The 21554-nt window shown below is 45.5% G+C and overlaps 1 protein-coding gene across 1 annotated transcript; it reads right to left on the reverse strand.

Moving 5' to 3' along the window:
* Positions 1-6518: 6518 nt before the first annotated feature.
* TBX22 (T-box transcription factor 22) lies at positions 6519-18195 on the reverse strand. The gene is made up of 8 exons (XM_020964500.2): positions 17987-18195; positions 17151-17307; positions 16224-16325; positions 14744-14918; positions 13487-13651; positions 13165-13229; positions 12836-12921; positions 6519-9604 (listed from the first exon to the last, which is right to left on the reverse strand). The coding sequence occupies exons 1-8, from the start codon at positions 18165-18167 to the stop codon at positions 9000-9002; spliced, it is 1536 nt and encodes a 511-aa protein (XP_020820159.1). The 5' UTR covers positions 18168-18195; the 3' UTR covers positions 6519-8999.
* Between the last annotated feature and the right edge of the window lie 3359 nt (positions 18196-21554).

Raw genomic sequence — 21554 nt, forward strand, 5'->3', positions numbered from 1 at the left:
ACCTGCCCACTCATAGTGGGACCCATGGGTGTTGAATGTAGCCAAGAAAGGGTCAGAAGCCTAACTGTGAATCTCTGGCTGACTGAGTTACAGGCAGGATGCAGGAGATGCCTCCTAGCACCTAATTAAACAAACACACTTGGAGTGTTTGAGAGAAGACGGGGGTGGAGGGCTGTGGGGAGACATGATAGCAGTCCTTTGCAGTGTGGAAGAGGCCATTAACTTGTTCTTTGGCTGCTATTAAATGGGAGATGGCTGACTTCTGAAGGTAGCAAGTTCCTGGTCCCTAAAGGTCTTTGAGATCAGTATGACTCCTCTCAGAGCGGCTGTAAGCAAACACTTGTTTGTTTCTTCTCATTTATTTGCATTTTCCAAAGATTAGGATTTCAGGCATACTATAAGCTGTTCAGTTCTCATCGGGGCACTAAGGCTATTGGAGAGTTGGGTCCTTTTGATTAAAGCAAAAGGCATAAATGAAGTAGCAATAATGGGATTTCCAAGGAAGTACTTTAGGATAATCCATGATTAGATAGCGAATACTTCTTGTGATCAGGGAATTCATTGAGTGTGTTTCAGGCTGGATGTGAACACAAAGCTAACTGGCTAGAGCTGGTGCCTTGGACAGAGTTCTAGAGCTGGTGTCAAAAAGACCCGAATTCAAATCCTGCCTCAGACAATGACTAGCTATGTGATCCTGAGCAAGTCACATAAAACCTCCCTTGAGCTTCAGTTTCCTCATTTGTAAAATGAAGAGAGCTGGACTTCAAGGATCCTTCTAGCTTGAAATCTGGAATCCTCTGATTCATGGAAATGCTCCCGGGTTACAGAGATGTAACCCAGCTCCTGTGCTGGTGAGGCTCCCACTCTGCTGGAAACACAAACCAAGTATGTACAGTGACATCTCATCAGTCTCAGAACCTTGCTGGGACAAGTCACTAAAACCCACTGACCCCAGGCATTGGCATTTAGATGAGTTTTGACTTGGACTCCTCTCATCCCGGTCAAAAGTGAGAGGTCCCATGGAAATCACACTGGGCATCTCCACCCTTATGTGCGCCTGAGGAAAATCAAGTCAAAATGAACATAGACAGATTTGAGGGCCCAGAAGTTACAAAATGACAAGTCCCCAGAGAAGAGTATGGCAGATTGAGAGAGTCCTACCCAATTAGGATGAGCAAGGGGTTAAGGGACAAGGGCTCCTGGCTGATTAAATCTATCAACCTCTGGCCTTTCTAAGCACCAGATGCCTTCAACTCTTGTCTCAGCCCAATTTCCAATCACTGCAGAGGGCAGAGAATAAAGAAGACTGAAGCCTCTGCTCCACTCAGCTATCCCTAGGGATGCTTCCAGTTTTACTGGTAATAACATGTTAGCTCTTGCTTCCAATCATCCTGAGGCTAAAACCTGAGGTTTGCTCCTCTCTAAGGGCACTTGGGAATGTGGCTCCCAGAAATCTCTCCATACGCAAGGGTCAAAAATCCAAACTCCAGGCCACAAAAGGATGCTGTCCCTACTGACAAGGGAAGGCAAGCTGCCTCCATAGCACCCAGTCATGAAAATGGGTCATTAGTGACTGGATCTGTAATTAAAAGAGCTTCTACAACAAACCCCGTTCTCCAGCTCCTGTCATTCCTTCTTCCCAGAACTCCTGTGGCAAATACCCAAGAAGGAATCTAGGCATTTGTCAGGGAGTCTGCTGCTACCTCCTAAAGTGATGCTCTAAGACCAATCCCTTTCTCAAGACAATTTCTTCATTGGTATTTGGGGGATGTTTCACTGACATTTTATGAAACCCAATAAAATAGAAAACCAAACTGTCTAGACATGATTGCAGTGGGCTTGAAGGGCATCAAATCTTTGAGGGATAGAAGAGGTGGAAAGGCTGAGGGAAAACTCCCACTCAAATATACTGCTGAATTCCCTAAAGCTAAAAAATGAGAAAATACCAGTATCCAAAAATGGTACTAGGAAGGAGTGAGAAATCCGAACAGCCATTTTATCTGAGTGCCTTCAATTTTAAGACATTGAATGTTACCCAGTGGAATCTATAGATTTATTCCTTTTCTTGCATTAGCAATATTTTTTTTTATTATAGTACCATTTCCTACAGATAAAATTATAGGTGAGAAGTAGTGTAGTGCTGTCACTAGAATGGCCCTGAGGTCAGGGAGACCTGGGTTCAAGGGCTGACTGACAAATGCAATCTGTGTGTGTAAGTAATTTAACCCCTCAGTGTCCCAAGGCTGCCCTAAGATGATAAATTACAGCTAAGTGCCAACTACTGAGAACAATTCATCCTGTAAAGTGATGGCTTATACATACACACACACACACACACACACACACACACACACACACACACATATGTATATACATATATATGTTTGAATTCACACTATTTAAAGTTATAATTATGTAAAATATGGTGATTGATTCTAGTCCTATAGAAATATGCAGTTAGAATTCAAATAATGTGACCACTTCACTGTGTTCATTATTTGCCTTAATTGAGATCTAACTATACAGACCAAATGCTGATTTGCATGGATTGAGGGAGTTACCATACATGGAGATTCCCACATTACACTAAGTCCCAGGTGTGGAATATATCTCGTGTTTGTGTGTGTGTATGTGTGTATGAGAGAGAGAGAGAGCAGAGCAGAGCACATTCAGGTATAGTTCAGTTGTTCCAGTTACATTTCATTCTTTGTGACTCCATTTAGGATTTTCTTGGCAAAGATACTAGAGTGGTTTGCCTTTTCCTTTTCCAGCCTATTTTATAGATGAGGAACTGAGACAATCAGGGTTAAGTGACTTGCCCAGGGTCACACAGTAAGTGTCTTGAGGCCAGATTTGAACTCAGGAGGATGAGTCTTCTTGATTCTAAGTCCAGTGCTCTATCCACTGCAGCGCCACCTAGCTGCCTGCCTCTGTCTGTCTGTCTCCATATATGTGTGTGTGTGTGTGTGTGTGTGTGTGTGTGTGTGTGTGTGTGTGTATATAATACATATGTAATAGGATAATAGCTTTAGAGCTGAAAGAGACTTCAGAGGTCATCTGGTCCAATTCCCTCATTTTCCAAATTAAAGAAAACAAAAGCCTGAGGAACTTTAAGTGAGTTGTCCAAGGTGGTCACACAGGAACTAAGTGCCAGAGCTGCTTAGGTCTGAGCATCATATTTGTACGTAGATTTTCATAAATCTTGTCTCCCAGTGTCACCATTCACCCCAAATGCTGGCCGTTGGAGGAGGGAGAGGGATGAATGACATTGTATGATTTCATAGGACTTTTTCCCATTAAGATTTCCCTCCAAATGTCACGAAACCTTTAGGCACCGATAGAGCTAAAACCAACACAGATCTCTATCTGCTCTTATAGATTAAAAAAATATGCAAACTAGCTAGCAAGATCCAATAAATATTCACTAGCCATCTGCTCGCCATAATGTATGTTTACATATTAATGTGCAGTACAAATTTGTAAACATGAACATTTGAAACTTGGAGAGGAAATGATAGGAGTCTTTCCTTTCCATACTTTATTGAAACCTCGTGGCCAGAGTAGGTCCGCCACACATGTAAAGAGTTTTAATGCTGGATATGTTTCAAATGCTCTGTGTACCTATTCATTCTGCTTTATACTGTCATTCAATCCATGTTTATTTACACACTTTTGATGCAAATTATCTTCTAATTGCAGCTCAAACCTTGGAAGGTCAACTGTATACCAAGGTGCTTATATCCAAAGGGACTGCCACCGGTGCCTGAACTATACATTTGGTTTCTTTTAAACGGCTCCAAGAAATAGATTAGATTCTGGTGAATGAACTGGTAAGCTGCTGCTGAATCTCAGGATATTCTTGTTATCTTGGCTAATGGGAGACTTTTCAGCACAAAAGCTTCCTATCTCTAAATTGGAGGGGAAACCTCATCTTCCATCCTGTCCACTTGAATCACCAATAGATAGGATGGGGGAGTGAGCATTCACAAGCAAGCCTGTAACAAGGGCATGGACATGGGGGCTTTGTTCAGGTGCCAGCATCTCTGGAAGTAGGCATGGTTTCTCCTCACTGAGATCTAGAGATTGTCAGCTCCAGGCTTTATACCTTCTGGTCCTGGGACACTTGTACCCCTGTAGCATTTGAAGGTAGAGAAGGGGGTGGCGGTCCCAGGACTGTGGAAGTAAGGGAAATAGGGGCAGCAGATTGCAATCCCTTCTGTCCTCATACCTCTTCATAACTTTGTCTGAGGGACAAGTCCCTTAGACTTGTCTCTCCCGCCATTCTTCTTCCTTTAGTCTTCCCTCCCTACTCCCCACCCCCAAAAAGAAATTCCTGTGAGAGCACAGGTTAAATTCCCTGAAAGATGGTTCCTTCTTATACATACTTTATCCACTCAGCTAGATTTGCCCTGGGGGCCAGGATTCTTAGTTACAGCTCTGCTTAGAAGCTTGTGTGAGCAGGCAGCAGACAGCATGGTAGGCTGGATAGAGTACAAGATTTGGAGTGAGGAAGACATGGATTCAAATCTTGCATCATATACTTGCTTGCTGTCTAATCTTCAGTAAGTCATTTGACATCTGTCAGACTCAGTTTCCTCATGTGTAATAGCACTTATCTCACAGGATTATTATGAGGCTCAAGTGAGATAACATATGTAAAGCGTTGTGCAAACCTAAAAATGCATACAAAATATTAGCTGTTAGTAGTAGTAGTAGTAGTAGTAGTAGTAGTAGTAGTAGTAGTAGTAGTAGTAATTATATGTGAGTGGGAGGTATCATGCTATGTGGAGACAGCACAGTACTTGGAGTTGGGAAGACATAGTTTTAAATCTTGTATCACACATTTACTACCTTGGACAAGTTACTTAGCCTCTCTGGGCCTCAGTTTCATTTTCTGTAAAATATGGATAACAATAGCAGTTACCTCCGAGGATTGTTGTGAGTATCAAGATAATATATGGAAAGTGTTTTGCTCACCTTAAAGCACTATATAATGTGTGCTATAATTATATTAGGTATTATGTTTATCTGCTTTTCCCCATACAATTAAGAAAATAAGTATGTGATAAGCTAGTGTCTTTATGACACATCATTTTAGGGAGTAAGGAGAAAATAAAGCCACTTGGTATGAATTCTCCGAACGAACAAAAGATGGACTAGTTCTGTTACTGAGATGGCATCTGGAATTTATCAGATAGTATATTGATATAAGATAAAGCATCCCTTTAACAATTTAGTATCTTCATTACAATTGATATTACTCCTTGCATGTGTAGGCCTATGACTTGTATTGAGGCAGCTAAACTTTCCATATACGTGTTTGTAGATTCATTTATTAAATATTTAAATAAGATTTCACCAGTAGCACCCATAAAATAGATAAGCTGATGGATTTGTGTGGGCTCCCCTACCTGCCACCCCATGATGCTCACTGTAAATGATCCTAAAATAAATAAAGAGGGGGAAAAAAGCTCAAACCTTTTCACGGAGCCCATTGCCAATACTTGTCTGTATCCACTGCTGACACCTTATCAAGTTGTCAGCACATTGGGCTCTGATTACTGAGGTCAGGATTCATTGCCTCATCACTCAAAGATCCTAATTGTACAGACCAGCTTCAGCCCCATAAAATAAGAATGGAGTCATCCTTTCCAGGGCCCATACGTACAACCCTAGTCAAGTATCAAGGGCATGTCCTAAATATCTGCCTTCTTAACAATGAAGAAAGGAGGCATCTCTCTACTTTGAAATAATTATCTTTGTGCTTGCAGCATAATGAAGTGAAGTCATGTTAGTAGGCTTGGGGTGCTTTCAAATTTTAGCTTTCCAAAGAGGATTTGGCCACTTTGGGTTAATGCTCAGCTAGCCCACTCAATGTTTGAGGCCTTTAATGCATGCTTATTAACCAGTCTCATGACAAATCTGAATTGGGTGGAAAGCTGAGTATCCAAAGACAATCGTCTATTTATTTCCAGGCTCCTTTCCTGAGTTATTATAGATCTAAAGGAAGATGTTTCTGCCCTGGATTTCTTTTGATCAAGTCCCTTAGCCAGATCAGTTTCAGAAGGAGAATGTTGGTGATGTGCTCAACGGAATAAAGCAAGTAACTTAAACAGAAGGGCAGAAGAGGGTTAACTCCACTCCTTTGAGAGAGGGAATGGTTATTTTCAGTATTTAAATTTTTTCCACCCCAGAAAGGGGATGGTCCAGTTGGTCCTCATTAGGATATTACCTGACTCGAGTATCCCACATTGAGCTGAACAGAGTCTCTTTTGGTTTTACCATTTGGGGTAAGACGTTTGATGATTGGTTTTTGATGCTTAAGTCAACAGGATGGTGAATAAAAAAAGCCCAGGATCTGTTGTGGCAAGGACATTGTCCTTGATTCCAAAAGAAGTCATTGTTTCTGCAATACACATTGATATCTCAATTGATTGGAAGGGAGAAGAGGAGGGAAGAATCATTGTTGGGGGACAGGAAAAACCATGAAGAGAGAATTTGAATCAATAAGCCTTTATTATGCACCTGCTATACACAAGGCACTTCTGAACTGGAGCAGATGCTAAGTCTATGCCTGCTCAGAGGCAGGAAGCTGGATTGTCACTCTTTCAAGGTCTTCTTCCTATGATCCTCTGAAGCCTTTAGCTGGGTTACTTCCCCTCCTTGGGCCTCGTTTTCCCTATCGGTAAAGTGAAGGTAGATGAGATCTGAGTCCTTGCCAATTCTAAACCCTATGGCCCTATGATATAATAACTGAAATCATGGAATACCAGAAATAAAAAGTTAATGTACCTCCCTTAATCTGGACAATGGCTGCCCTTTTCCTTCTTGTCTCCATGCAGCCAATTATCAAAAGTTTTCTCTGGGTGACTGAACTCAGTGAGCTGAGCCATTCTCAAACTGTGCAGCACCTCCCCCTCACTCCCCACCCCTGGAAAGGAAGCCAGAGCTTTTCAGAATTGTTTAGTTCATCCTTCAGTTAAATAAATACCTTCTCTCAGTGATGCCTGACGGTCTCGCTCATGATCCCTTGGGATCAGGGTCATTGTACTCTCATGGCTGTCTCTGCATCAAGGATTCACAAGATTTTCCTCAGTTAACAATTAGCTCACATTTCCCCCTCTCTGGGGTACACAGAAATGAAATGTATTTGTTACGCTTTAAGCCCTAGATTCTCAAAGCCTGTCTGAATGGCTTCTGGTCCTGGACTATATTGTAGCATCCACCTTAGCATGGGGGGGCCGCTAGGTGGAATGGTGGAAAGAGCCCTGGGCCTGAAGTCAGGAAGACTCATCTTCCTAAATTCAAAGCTGGCCTCAGAAACTTACTAGCTCTGTGACCCTGGGCAAGTCACTTAACCCTGTTTGTCTCTGTTCCTCATCTGTAAAATGAGCTAGAGAATGAACTGGCAAACTACTCCAGTATCTCTGCCAAATAAACCCCAAATGGGGTCATAAAGAGTTGGACACAACTGAAAAACAACTGAACGACATCTTACCATAGATATTGCATTTGTCTAGGCCCCATATATGAATTCTTCTCAAGTGACTACTCAGTTTCAATACCATAGTAGTCTGACTTCTTCCTCCCCATCCTCACCCGGAAATAAAAGTTGCAATAGGTTTTTTGGAATGCTCTTCTGTATCAGATGTATACTTTGGAAGGAGTAACCACTCAGTATGAAATAAAAGACGTTGATATGACCCTGGGCAAGTCACTTCACTCTGCCTCAGTGTTCTCATCTGTAAAATGAGCTGGAAAAGGAAACAGCAAACCACTCTGCTATTTTAGCCAAGAAAACCCCAAATGGGGTCACAAAGAGTTGGACACAACTGAACAATGACTAAAATGTCTTTCTAGGTCATATTTGCTGAGAGTTGGGGTGAGGGTGGAGGGAGAAGGACTTATTCAAAGTCATAGCAGGCCCTTTCAAGGTAGTGGGCCTCTCCTTAATAAAATGATTAGACCTAGTGCCATGAGAAATCAAAATTGGATTTGTCTTCACATACCTTTGATAGATTATCCGTATACTTCTTAGCATTTTAAGATCAGATGAGGGGGGAAATGCAAGATTCATAAGCTTAGGACAAGTACATATTATTTACACTCTTTTTTTTTTGCTATTACTTTTATCTAGTCTATTTCACCATGAATTACACATGAAAGTAAGATTCAACCAATTTCACGTCATTTTCCTATTTGTGGACTCAAATGTCTTCACCCTTCCCTTCAGTCAAACTCTCTTATTCTTCTTCATGGAGAACTTCAGTCACTTCTTTTTTTCTTTTTGGCAAGAGTCTAAGATAGCAAGTGAGTTAAGGGCACAAGTAAACAGGCTTCATGATTCCCAAACAAATAAAAGGAAACCAAAGATCAGATCTATTTCAGAAGGTTTTGCTTTTCATTTATCTTGCTTTCCTTAAGCATTAAATGTTCAGATTTTATCATCAAGGTAATTAAAGGAAGCAGCTACAGAGTTTCATGAAAAGTCTAAATCCTTTTGTCCTTGTTTGTCCCTTCCCATTGAGGTTGCTAGCAGGGCTTCAGCAGTGGAGTGCAAATGAACGGTTTCCAAGGACACTTGAATCCCCTTCCAGAACGGCCACAGAGGTCAGCACAGGAAAGGCCTTTGCTCTGTACCAAACACCGTGAGAAGTAAATCCATTTGGGGAAGGAGACAGAATTTGCCATGACAAAAGGGCAAAAGGCGGGTCCAGTTCTAGTGTAAGTGGGGATGGATGGAATACACATAGTCCAGTTCATGGGGGCAGAAAGGAGTTCTCCCCTAAAGTCAGCTTTGAGAACCCTGTGTTATTTCTTCAAATCTTCTTTCTCTGGGATGCTTACTGTAAAGTACAAGATACTCATCCGATCCCTTTGGGGTAAGGGACTTCAGGATGGAGCAATGGCTTCTAATAACGTAGCTCCTCTTCACCAGCTTTTGTTGGTGGTGCCCTCCTGAGTAAGGACATGTCCTTCTCTGAACTTGCAAAGTGACATTAGAGGCAGTGGTTAATTGTTGGATGCCAATGAGAGTGGTTACATCTGGCATCCTGATAGGAAGCTGGGATGCCATGATTCACTCGGAAATGGCTGGCTGCATTCATCAGTCTGGATGGCATGGGGAAGTTATAGCCATAAAAGCCAGAGGAAGGATGTAAAGTACAACCTAAGGCTTCTCGGGCAATAGGAGTTGATGGGAACACATTTGCAGGTGCATATAACATTGGATTGGCAGGATGGGGCATTTGCAGACACTGCCCACTTAAGTCTTCAGCTTTGCCATTTTTCAAATTGGGGATTCCCAGAGAAGATAACATGGGTACCTCCATCATGAAAGGAGGCAGAGAATGAGGATTGGTGCTTCCAGGCTTTTCAGGAGCGGGAAACACAAGAGGTGGTGTTCTCAAAAGATTACTCGGGCAAATCTTGTAGCAAAGAGGCAAACTGAAGTTGTGTAAGTAGGTTTCTGAGTAGGGCATTCCGAGGGTGCTGGACGACAGGTGAAATGCCGGTGGTGAGCAAGGTGGAGAAAGGAAGGAGTTCAGAGGAGAGGGAGGCCCACCATTGGAGGTCACCGGGGAGGAGCCACTGCTGCTTCCACCTGAGGGTGACAAAGGCAGTGAAAATACCAATCCCTGGGTATCCCCAAATGGCTTTTATGAACACTCTTTATATTTGCCTTCCCATTCTAAGAGGAAGCTGGCATTGTGGAAGGAGTTCAGGGATTCAGAATCAGACAAAAAAGCTGACTCTACCTCTTGCACTTTGTGACCTTGGGTAAGTCACTTCCCTCTTCTGGGCCTTGGTTCCTTTATCAGTAATAAGAGAGTGAGACTAGGTGACCTCTGTATTCCCTTCCAGCTCTAGCTCTCTAATCCTGTAACTTCTGTTGATGCTAGGGTTCACAGCAGAAATCTATTATGACTCTGATAGTCCATGTGTGTTGAGGGGGAAAGGAGTTTTAAATTCAGAAGAATAACTAGCTTGATTTCTTTTTTCAATGGACTGACAAATTGTTTTGAAAGGTGCTGGCCCAAAATGACGAGTGGTTTTGGCATCTCATAAACATCAAATCTGCTGGATAAAAGCTGTCTGCCTCAAATGTTTGAAAGGTCACTGTTCCATTCTATCTGATTATTATTTTATTTTCTAAAACCAAACATGTTCAGTTCATATTTGCTTAAAAAATCATGGGACCATATTTCCCTTAATAGTCTTTCTGTCCCTAAAAGTGACTTAACTCAAAAAGTAGAAACGTGTTGCCCATTACAAAACATCGAAGAGCAATGAGGCTTTTCTGTTCAGTTATATTGCACTGTGATCTCCTCCCAAGTATGTGGCTTATTAGATTTGGGAAGCTTCAGGCCAGTCCACACACATGGCTATTAAAAATATTTCAGAACACTCAAACAACAAAATAAGTTTGGATTCAATCATAACCCATTATTGATTGGGATCAGTCAAGTTTCTCCCACACCCCCAATCCAGCTTGTGTGTCTACACACAGCTTGAACCCCAGAGCCATGAGTTGACAATTACCTCCACTCATGGAAACTGAAGTTCTGATATGATAACAGAAAGAAAAAAAGCTTTTTTGAAAAACTAGAACGTTTCTCTTTGTCACAATATCAAGACTAATAGTGAGATTAAATAATGGAGAAAACTGTATTTCAACACACACCCCCTCAATGAAGGAGAGGCTTTAGTGTTTTCTCTTTATTATCACAACTTGTAATATTTTGAGGAGATTGGTTTTTATTTGTTTTTTGTCTCGTTATGTGCTATACTGTTTAAAAGGTGTTAGCCAGGCTAAGGCTTTCAAATTGCCTATACCACCCTAAAGAGTAAAGTCAATGAGAATGATCTGCAGATTATGTTGCTCAGGTACCACTAGCCACTGAAATTGGGGCCCCATGTCCAATGGGTTTGGTGGCATCACCTGAGAACAAGGGTTCTTAACGTTTTTTGTGTCATGGATCCCTTTAGCTTGCTGGTGAGGCCTGTGGATTCCTCCAAACAATCATTTTAGTAATAATAATGATAATAAATCTGTGCTCTTTAAATGTATATAGTAAAATAATAGAATTACAAAGGAAATCAATTGCATTGAAAAAACACACATACCTTTTTTCCCTTCTGAATTTATTGAGCCCCTGAAATCTCTCCATGGATCCTGGGAAGACCACCAGAGATTCCCAGAGAAGATCTAACATGACTAGTAGTAGCCCAAGTCAGAAAATAGAAAGCTTGTTTATTACCTGATTACACAACTTTGCAAAATTTCAGAAGTGTATTTAGTCACTAAATGTGTCACAGCTTCCACCACTATTTGCTGACACTATTAAGAACCTCACCTTGAGCTTTAGGTGGAGTAAATAACAATTAGGAATATTTTTTTTCTCTTCCCTTTAGAAAAGCTAAAAAAATAGTTTTAGTCAGACAGTATTCCCTGGGTGCTCTTTGGGTCAATGACACTGTGCTATATTCTCTCATGTATTGAAACAGATTACACGCATTTTCCATTCTGACACTTTACTTAGTACCATGATTATCCGTTATCCTGGTATGTAACATTTTGCAAACCTAATGTCAGCTATAGTTCTGAATTCTTTCTAAACCTTGGGAGGTAAGCTGTTCTGCAAATATAATGAATATAGGCAGGCAAACATGCTTATTTTTTGTCCTTTCAATAAATCAAGAGCTTTTAAGTGCCTAGTATGTGCGAAGCACTGTGCTAATCCTTTTCCTAAAGGCATCCAAAATCGGGAACAGAAAAGCCAGCATTTCCTGAAGGTCTTGAAGGCAGCGCTGTGGCCTCCCCACCCCTCCCTCCCCCAAATGCTAAAATCAGAGTTCTCATTTGCAGCTCAAATTTTCCCAAAGCCTCTAGGAAAATGTCTTCCACTGTATAGCAAGAAGGGGTTCCAGTAATGACCTAGGTGTCAGGGGAGGATTTCCATTGAATGACTGGTGCCAAACTGTGCATGGCTGGGTTCTTTTTTTTAATCGATTTTAAGTCTCTCCCTGCCCCCTGCCCCAACAAAATGAAACTACGATCTAGGAGATTTGCCAATGTTACAAAAAGTGCTAAGCACATTAATCCCCAAATATTCCTAAATGTTAAGGCATACCCAGCTTGTTGTATTCTTTACATATTCAATTCGTTGGCAAACATGAGTTAAGCAGAGAAAAGGACAGGAAATGGTTAAGACCAGAGCTGAGATCTTGAGATTCAGTTTCTTTTTCACCTTTCACACTTTTCTCATTGGCAGAGTTCATTCATTCAACAAAGAATTATTTGGCTCTCAATTTTGTCTGTCTTTGAGGTTTAAAAAAACTCATTTCTTTTCCACCAAACTCCTCCCCCAAAAAACAAACAAACAAACAAACAAAAAACAAACAAGCCCAAACCTATCAAAAAACCTGGTCCAGGAGGCAAGGTAGTATAGTGGAGAGAAAAAAAACTTGGAGTTAGCTTCAAATCCAGCCTCTGACCAATGCTAGTTGAATGACCCTGGGCAAGTCACTTAATCTCAGTGCCCCACGTAACTGTGTCACTATAAATTATAGGCAAGTTGCTGGTCTGCATCAGCAGAGTTTCCACACTGGGAGTTTCCCACGCTGATGAAATTATAGGTCTGGATGACCAAAAAAATATATTTTTTAATAGACCTAACAGTTGTAATTTCCTGAAATGTACCAGGCTTATCCAGGCTTGGGATACAGCACCAAAGTATACACAGAAACGAGTTGGTTTTTTTTTTTCCCCTCCTGGCTGTCTAATATGCTACTAACACATAAACATTCACTTGCAGGTTAGAAATGTACTTACTTTGTGTTTCAGCACCAAAGGTTTTGAACTCCAGGGTGAGAGGTGGTCTCCATGGGTAGGTCTCTAAAAGTCCATCCAAGACGCCCCTGGAAAATCGAAATGAAACATTTGGTACCTTTTATGGAATTCCAGCAAAGGATGAGTTACAGAGATTTCTCCATCCCTACCATACCCCAACTTTTACTGCAGTTCTAGATTTGAGTCTCCCAAATCTGTTGGGTTTTTTTCCCCTCTCAGTCGAATACCTTTAGGAAATAAATTTAATTAAATCTGTTACTCCACAGCACAAATTCATAGCACCCTTCCCTATGACAGATGTCTTTGCTTACCTGTTTCTTCCTGGATCTCGAAATCCTTTGGCAAAAGGATTTCGGTCTATTTTCAGCTTGGTAATCTGGGGAGATAGAAAAGGAGAAGGGGGAGACAAATAGATTTTCTCAGTAAGAGGCATAGAAAAAGCCCATTGCCGGTGCCTGTCTGCCCCAGTTTGCGGCATTTGTTTTCAGGCTTCCCTAAGTCTGGCTGCGTGGGAGCCTCCAAACCTCAGTACTGTCTCCTCAGACCAAACAAGACCCCTAAACCCAGCTGGGCCTGCTCACTGCTCGCCCCTCTCCACTCCTTATCTCAGGCGCCCGATTGGGTCTGAGTTACCTGTTGGTTTTGGTACGCTGTCACTGTGGTGAACTCAGTTTCTGGGAAGGAGAAAGTCTGGACCCCTTCGGCTGGCAAGGACTGGATTTGGGCGAGGTCAAAGCGACTGTCTTGCACAATGACGTGAACTCGAGGTTTGTACTTGTGCATGGACTGCAGGATAATCTAAAGGGAAAGGGGTCCATGGGGTCAGCAGCTGCCCGGGACTAAGAGGCCTCGGCCTAAACAACCCAAGGGTTTAAAACTAACCCGCTACAGCCCCAAGGAGATCAAAAGAATTAGCTAGTCCTCGGCTGCCTGCTTTTGAACTCCACAGCTCCGGCAGGGTTCTTACAGAAGCCGGCCAGCGCTCAGCTGGGCCTGAAGCTCCCTTGGCCGTCTCCCTTCACCTCCCTTGGCCAGCCCCAACCAGCCCTGAGCCGTCCCAGGAAAGAGGTTGCCCTTCGCCTTCTGCCCACATGTAGTTTCACGCTTAGGGGAATAAAAGTGGCGCCAGTAGCCTGAGCTTCTTGTCCAGCTCTCTTGCTCGGCCCAGGCCTCTTTTCCTAGTTTGTTGGAGGCAGAAAACAAGGGGAGAGTCCAGTAAGGCTGAGCTGCTTGGAGGAAAAGAGGCTGGCCTTAGCGGTGCCCCAGTAGGGCAGTGGGGTTACTTAAGCGCTTACCATGGTCTTGGCCAGGCAACTTTCAGGGTGGCCCTGGCACCGGGATCTCCTCTCTGGCTTTGACCACCCCTGCCCCCCACTCCATTCCTACTTTCTGGCAGGCATGCTGGAGAGTGGGGGAGAATGGGGTTCGAATACTCTCTTTCTAGATCATCCAGTCGAAGGGACCAGGCAGTTAGGTATGTGCTAGCAGGAGGAGCGGGCTCCCTCCCTGTAGACCTTAAGGTTTACGGCCTCGTCCTCTATCTCTCAATCCTCAGACCCTTTCCACACCCACGCTCCAGACTCCACCATCCCAGGGCCCAAGCTCCCAGCACCGAGAGGGGACGGGGAGAGGGGCAGAGGCAATGAAGCCACAGGGGCAGGCAGTCTGCTTTTCCTTTCTAGCGCTAGGACAGCCTGGGGTCTAGCGTAGTAGGAGAAGAGGGCTCATCCATTGCCCTCCTGTTTCCCTGGTAGTTTTCGTCTCTCTCTCTGTCTTTCTCTCTGTCTCTCTCTGTCTCTCTCTGTCTCTCTCTCTCCCTCCCTCTCCCCCCCTCCCCCTTCCTCCCCCCCCCCGCCCCAATAGCGGTCAGCAGCCGGAGTGCACACCTACATGTCCTTTGTCGTCCATCTCGTTGTTGGTGAGCTTGACACGATCAAAGCTGACGATCTGCCTCATCCATGTCTCTCCCGAGCAGGGGGAATCTGGATGGATATAGAGCCTGGGCGTGATGCACGAATGGTCCGTGTTCCCCGCCACCATCCACTGGGAGCTGTGGTAGACATATCTGCAACATGGGAAGGGAGCCGTCAGAAGGGAAAAAGGGCCCTACGTAGGCTACACGTGGAAAAGTCCTTGGATCCCCACAGTGAGCGCTGGTCTGGAGCAGCAAGCAAACTTTCAATAATCGGAGGTTGTTGGAACCCAACGCAACGCTCAAGCCTGGGCTGGGGAAGCGTCGGGGGATTTCCCAGAGTCTGGTTTGTATTTCCTAGAACCGACCGCAGGAAAACCTGATCTACGCCACCTCGTAAGCTCTGAGACCAGTGAGCGTCCCTCCCAACTTCAACTAGGACAAGAGTCGGATGGGAGTGGGGGGATGGAAGGTGTGCTCTGCTCGCCTGCTCCAGGGTTCTCTTTGCTGGCTCTGCTTCGCCTGTTTAGAGGGGGAGGCCTTTCGCTAAACGAGGTCCTGGGATCCCCGAGCCTCCCCCATTTCTCCCCCTCTCCACCTCTAGAGGCAACTGGGGCGACTCACGGACTGTTTCCAATCCAGACACTGTACAGATGTGCGGCCAGCTTCCCAAACACTCAACAAGACTGCAGAAGCTAAAGCAAACAGCTGTTTCTGTTTGCAAGCTGCCTCCCTCCTCCACCCTCCCACCCCTGTCCCTAGCTAGCTGGTTGAGTTGTGCTTTCCCTGTTCCCCTCACCTGGGCTGGTTGGGGCTTGGGTGACTGAGAGAAGGGCCAGGGACAGCCTCTGCTCCAGCCACCCAGACACACAGTTTATGGCCGCCAACATCGAAGTCCCTAAACTTAACAGGTACCAAACCAGCCCCGGAGGGAAACCTGTTCCTCTCAGCAGTCTTGGCTATACCCATAACTTTTGCCTTGGTTTAAGAGGGCCCAAGACTTCCCAATGACTTGGAAGTCTCTGGGTAAAGGAAAGGACAGCGTCTGGTTCCTGTGGCACAAGAATGACAGACTCAGTGTCCCTTTTCCCTTTTCAGCTCTGAGGACACATGAAGGCCTCCTCTCTCCTGCTGAAGCTTCAGGGTGTCGCCGGTCTCCCAAGAACTATGTGGGACCTGTAGCACCAAGATAGGAACCTGATCCTCAACCTGGTGCCCAAGGAAGTAGCCGGGATACCCTTCCCTCCGCACACAAGGCGCAAACCTTTGGGGACCAAAGCAAGACCAGCCGAAGCGGATGGGGCTCAGTGGAGTTGCGTTGTAAAAAACGTTGCTGAGGAAGAATTTCTCTTTAATCTGCCTGTTTGACTGTTAGGGGGCCCCGGGCTCGCAAGTCAGAGCAAGCAGCCTGCCCGGCTAGCGATGCCGCTGGCGTTTGAGCTACCGTCCAGCCTTTACCTGTATCTTTTGGAGTCCACTGGCACCACGTCGATAGCAATGTAATACTGTTTCACGGGGTCCAGACCCTTCACTTTGACGCGAACAGAAGGGAACATTCTCCTGCAGAAGAGACGGGAAGCACTCTGCTCTGCCTGGCCTTGAAAAACATTTGCGGGAGGGGGAGGCTGGCTTCCTCGCTTTCCCAAGTGCGAAGGGAAGAGGATTCAGTACTAGCCGCATAAAAGGCCTAAGAAATGACCTCTTTAGGGGATAAGCTTGGGGGTCCGCCTGTGCATCGGCTGAAATGTCGGTGCTCTCTAAGGAGCGGAGGGCTCCCTGTGTATGGTCTAACAGACGACCTGCTTCCAAAAGGGAAACGGGAAAACAAGCAACTCTATTGACACCCAAAGGTTCCTTTGACTTGTTTCTGGGAGGTGAACTCTAGGAACTTTTAAATTGTGACGAGGAATAAGTCTGGGGCTAACTCCACGTTCAGCTCGTCCTGTTATTTCTGTTGCTTTGCTAAAGCAAGATGGGAGGAAGCGCACAGGGAGAATTCCGAGCTAGGTGCAAATGAGAGGATTTTTCTTGGGTGAGGCACACCTCCCACCTGTGGGTTTCTCCGAATCTCTCTGGCCCTCAGGTAGGATAATTTACTCCCTGACCCATGTAACTGACAGGACTTGGAGCAATTTTACTGGCAAATAAAGCTGCTCGTTTAGAAGCGGGCTCAAGGTCTGACCTCGAGAGTCCCCACTGGCAAGCAGCAGCCTGTGGGCTCTCAAGGAGAAGCTGACTCCCGCAGTTGGAGATGGGCATGTGCTTCAGTGGCAGGGCACAGCCTCGATCGCTTGGCAAGCAGTTTCTGCCCGGCGTGGGAGATGTTTGGTGCTGTCCACCCTAGGACCCTCCCAGGTTGGGCCGTGGAACCAGGGCCCTGCCTACCTGCCGGCTTTGGTGATAATCATCTCCGTCCCAATCTCGTGGAATCTCTGCCATAGCTCGGAGCCTTGCAGCTCTGCCTGGACGTTATCTTTATCTTCCGGACTTTCGTGGCCCCCGGAGAAAGCAGTCATTGAAGTTTCTGCTTTGGGTCTCTTTTCTGCCCAGAGACAGAAATGGAAAGTATTTGAACTCCAGCTTCTCCCCTCCTAGCTGCCTCAAGCACCCAGTGTCCCCCAGGACAGCAGGTCCCGGCCCATTTCAGAGACTGGTACTGCTGGAAGGAACCTCAACATTCCTCTGTTCCAACTCCTTCAGTTTTACAGAGGAAGAAACTGAGGTTCAGAGAGAACTAGAAACTTGATCAGTGTCATTCAGCTACGGAGTCTCGTCGGGGGCCACGGCAAGTTGCCTCCAAATGAAGTGATGTATTTCAGGGAAGGAGACCCCCACCCCACCCCCGCCGTGGTCAGTAGGAAAGAACCTGCTCTTGTCCCTCAAACCCACAACACTTATAGGGAATGAGGGGCGTCGGGCCGCAGTCCTAGCGCAGGGCCTCCCCTCTCCCATCTGCGCTCCCCCATAGCTGGGGAGCTGTGCATCCCAAAAGGAATCTGGGGAGCTCTGACCTAGAGGCAGGTTCTCAGTCCCTCTCAGGTCCTTCTGGCAACTTCTCCCAGTAGTAGGCTATCCAAAGTTTTGGGAACCCTCGCCCACCCAAGACAGCTTACAGCCAAGTAGCCTCCCTGGGCTGGCCGCCTCTGGTGTCCGAGGTGCAGCAGGATGCTGCTGCTGCTGCTGCTGTGTTGGGGTCGGGGGAGAAGGGTGATGATACTGACCCGATTCCTCGATTTTCCTCAGCAGCCCGATTTCTCTGTCTTCCTCCTCTTCCTCCTTATCGCCTTTCTCCAGCAGATCCTGCGGCGGGTGCTCATCCCGCAAGTCTCGGAGTTTCCTTTTGGTCGATCTCCCCACCAAAGCTTCCACGGAGAAGGCATGAGCTCTTGAGCTTAAAGCCATCACTGAAGAAACCAATGGAATCCACACGAGCAAGAGAAGTTTCAACCTGATCCTTGGGGGAGGGGAGAGCAGTTGGGGGGGGGGGAGAAGTGCAGGAGGAAGTGCAGAGGAAATCCAAAAAGCCGAAAATGGAATTGTCTTTCCCCAAAATGTTCTAAAGGAGGAAAAGAGAAGAAAGATCAAGATTAAGACCTGAGGCTCCTCATTATAGACTGGGGAAGGGCTGAGCCTTCTGCCTGAAAAAACTTCCCATCCGGCATGTGGGGACCATCAGTCGTTAAATCCGCCCCCCATTCATTTTTTCCCTAATGGTTCTACAAGATTGACAAGGGGAGACCTGGGAGGGAGCCGCCCTGCCCCGGAGGGCCGGCTGGGGAGCTCCAATGGGGGCGCCACAGCAGGCAGCCGGGGGAGAACAGCTAGCGATCGAGCGAGCGCCCGCCCTGATGCAGGCACTGAGGCAGCCCAGCCCGGCCCGCAGCCTGCAGCCTGCAGCCTCCGCTGTTTGTTTTGGAAACTGGTGGAAGCAAAAAGAGCACACTGAGTGACATTTCAGAGGCTGGGGAGGGGAGTTGGGGAGGGGAAGGGGGAGGGAAGGGGGAGGGGAGGGGAGAGAGAGACGGCCTCGTCTAGGATAAATAAAAGATTACTGTTTTACATTAAATTGTAAAACTCAAAGAAATGTGACATAATTGCCCACGAGGGGCCACTTTTCCAACAAAAGTGCAAATAGTGTTTAACCAGATCCAGAAAAGTCTTCCCGGGGCTTTTGACTAGCTAACGCAGGCGGCTGCTGGGGGCTGATGTTCCTGAGAACGGGGAAAGCCGACTGGTAGCAAATTGGGATACCAAGCCAGGTCTAGGGGGCAGGACGGCCCGCGCACTGAACCCCAGGGTGCTCTACGGGGCTGCTCAGGTTTGGAGGTTTTACAAGTGCAAGCCTTAGCGCCAGAAACCATGCGCTTGGCCAGCTCTTGCCCTGATCCGAAGGCTTTCTTTAAGCTTTAACTTGAAAGGAAAGGTCGGGAACATACATCTGCCCAAAAAAGACGTCTGCCCAGGCCTGGGGGTCATCCAACAGGGGGGATCTCGTTCTTCAATAAAAGTTCTACCTCACACGGCCCTGGCCACGTTTGGATTCTCTTTCTCACAGATAAAAGATGAGCCTCCAAGGTAGCAGGCCTCAGCAGGCTTCTGTTAGCTTCTTTTTTCTGAACCTGGAGTCCAAGGGACCCCCTAAGGGATCCGTGGATAGAATTCAATGAGTGCCTCAACTAGGAGAAGGAAAAAGTTAGAGCTTTATTTTCACTAAGCTCTTAATGAGACTTAGCATTTCCTTCAATTATTTAAAAGCCAAATTCTAAGAAGGGACCCACAGGCTTCACCACAGAACATGCCACAAGAAAGGTTAAGAATCCCTGATCACTAGATCTTACTTTGTGGGGAATATACTTTTGTGCTCTCAGCTGATGAGTGTATGTATATCTGTATAGCTAGATGAACCTCTCTCTCTGTCTCTCTGTCTCTCCCTCCCTCCCTCTCTCTTTTCTATCTCTCTCTCTCTCCCTCTCTCTCCTTCCCTCCCTCTTCCCCCCTCCCCCATCTCCCTGCCACTCTGTTCTTCCCTCCCTCCCCTCTCTCTCTCTCTCCACACACACATTTGAATCCAATATTTTAATGTGCCCTATATGTCAATTCTTCAAGGATCTGTAATTTCATCAGTGGAGGGAGGGGCACTTCTGAATAACAAGGTCAACCTTCTAGGCCTTCTAAATATCTTCCAGGATGAAAAATTCTTTATCCCATAAATCAGCCTGGTGATGATCTTCTCCGAACTTGGCTAGGCTGATTGTCAAAAGACATATAGACAATGTATATGACCATGTGATCATCTATGCCCATACATATCCTAGGATCATGACTCTAGAGCTGGAAGAGACCTTAGACGTCATCTAGTCCCATCTCTTCATTTTACAAAGGAAACTGGCCCCCAGGAAGTTAAGCAATTTGCCTAAGGTTACACAGATAGCAGACCTAGAATTTGAACTCGAGTCCTACAGTTCTAAGTCTTGCCACTGCCTCCTATATATGGGGATGACTGAAATGGAGCTTTCTCCAATTGTCCAATGCTCCTCTGACACCACTGTCTTTGAACTAGCTTTTAAAATATATGCTGGGGGCAGCTAGGTGGCACTGCAGTAGATAGAGCATTAGCACTGGAGTTAGGAGGACCTGAGTTCAAATTTTACCTCAGACACTGTGTGACCCCGGGCAAGTCAGTCATCTGGATTGCTTCCAAAATATATGCTACCTAGTTTTAAAAGTGTCTAAATACAAAGTAATCACAGGTGGGAGGATCTGGCTGATGATTTCATTGCTTTGGGGAACTTCCTGACTGGAAATTCTCCCCTACCAAGCAGATCAGCAACTTACCTTTAATTGCAGTCTTTAGAGAGGTACCTGAGGCCACTCATAAGTTAAGTGACTTGCCCAGGGCACTCAGCTACAAATGTGTCAGATCAGGATGTGAACCTAGCTAGGTCTTATTGATTCCAAGGTTGTCTGCTTATGCCATTTAATATACAACTTACTTCAGTATCTGAATGGTCTTGAGGAATGTGCTTATTCACCTTCAGCTAAGAATCCTATATAGTATGCATTTTTGATGTGACCTATTGGGTCACTACTTTCCATGATACATCAGTGGTGGCACAGTGGACAGAGAAAATCCTGCCTCAGATACTGACTAGCTGTGTGACCCTGAAGAAGTTACTTTACCTCTCTCAGCCTGAGTCTCCTCACTTGGAGGGTCAAATTCAATAACATACGTGAAGCTCTTTGCAAACCCTACATAATTATTTATATAAATGGTAGCTACTACATCAGTAAAAACCCCAGCAAAGCATCTTCCATGACTCTCAGTTCACTCACTTAGTTCATTTAGAATCCGAGGCTGCCGTTTGTTTTCAGTAAAAAGTAATTATCCTTTGGTGAAGTTATCTTCAATGCCTTGTGATGCTTTGAAGGTAATCCTAGGCTCTCAAGTGCTCAGCCAGTAGAGCAGAAGCACTAACATGTCTTTCCAAGCAGGAAAAGCTTAGAGTAGGGCCTGGGGATGGACCATATATCTGTCATCCAAGGACCAACCTAACCAAGCTGAGAGATGCTCAGCACCAGGCTGGCCCCAGGGTGTTGAGATTAAATTTTCAACCACAGCAACACCCAAATACCAAGTTATAAAAGGGTTGCTATCTTCATTGGTTAAGGGAGTGCCCCACACCAATGAAATTATACACCTTTGCAATACTGAAGTAAGGACTAGTCTAGGTTAGGAAGACAGCATTCTGGCTTTATAATTGGGAAGACAGTGTGATTATAGTAGAGAAA

The sequence above is a fragment of the Phascolarctos cinereus genome, unplaced genomic scaffold (assembly GCF_003287225.1).
Source record: "Phascolarctos cinereus isolate Bilbo 61053 unplaced genomic scaffold, phaCin_HiC Scaffold_8;HRSCAF=390, whole genome shotgun sequence".
NCBI lineage: Eukaryota > Metazoa > Chordata > Mammalia > Diprotodontia > Phascolarctidae > Phascolarctos > Phascolarctos cinereus.

What these genes read in the sequence shown, in the direction of transcription:
- TBX22 (XM_020964500.2), bottom strand. Translation starts at nt 18,167, where the DNA reads ATGGCTTTAAGCTCAAGAGCTCATGCCTTCTCCGTGGAAGCTTTGGTG. An exon ending in AGATGGACGACAAAGGACAT is followed by an intron (nt 13,652 to 14,743) that starts GTAGGTGTGCAC and finishes CTTTCCCTTTAG; the next exon opens with ATTATCCTGCAGTCCATGCA. An exon ending in CGAGATCCAGGAAGAAACAG is followed by an intron (nt 12,922 to 13,164) that starts GTAAGCAAAGAC and finishes TCGATTTTCCAG; the next exon opens with GGGCGTCTTGGATGGACTTT.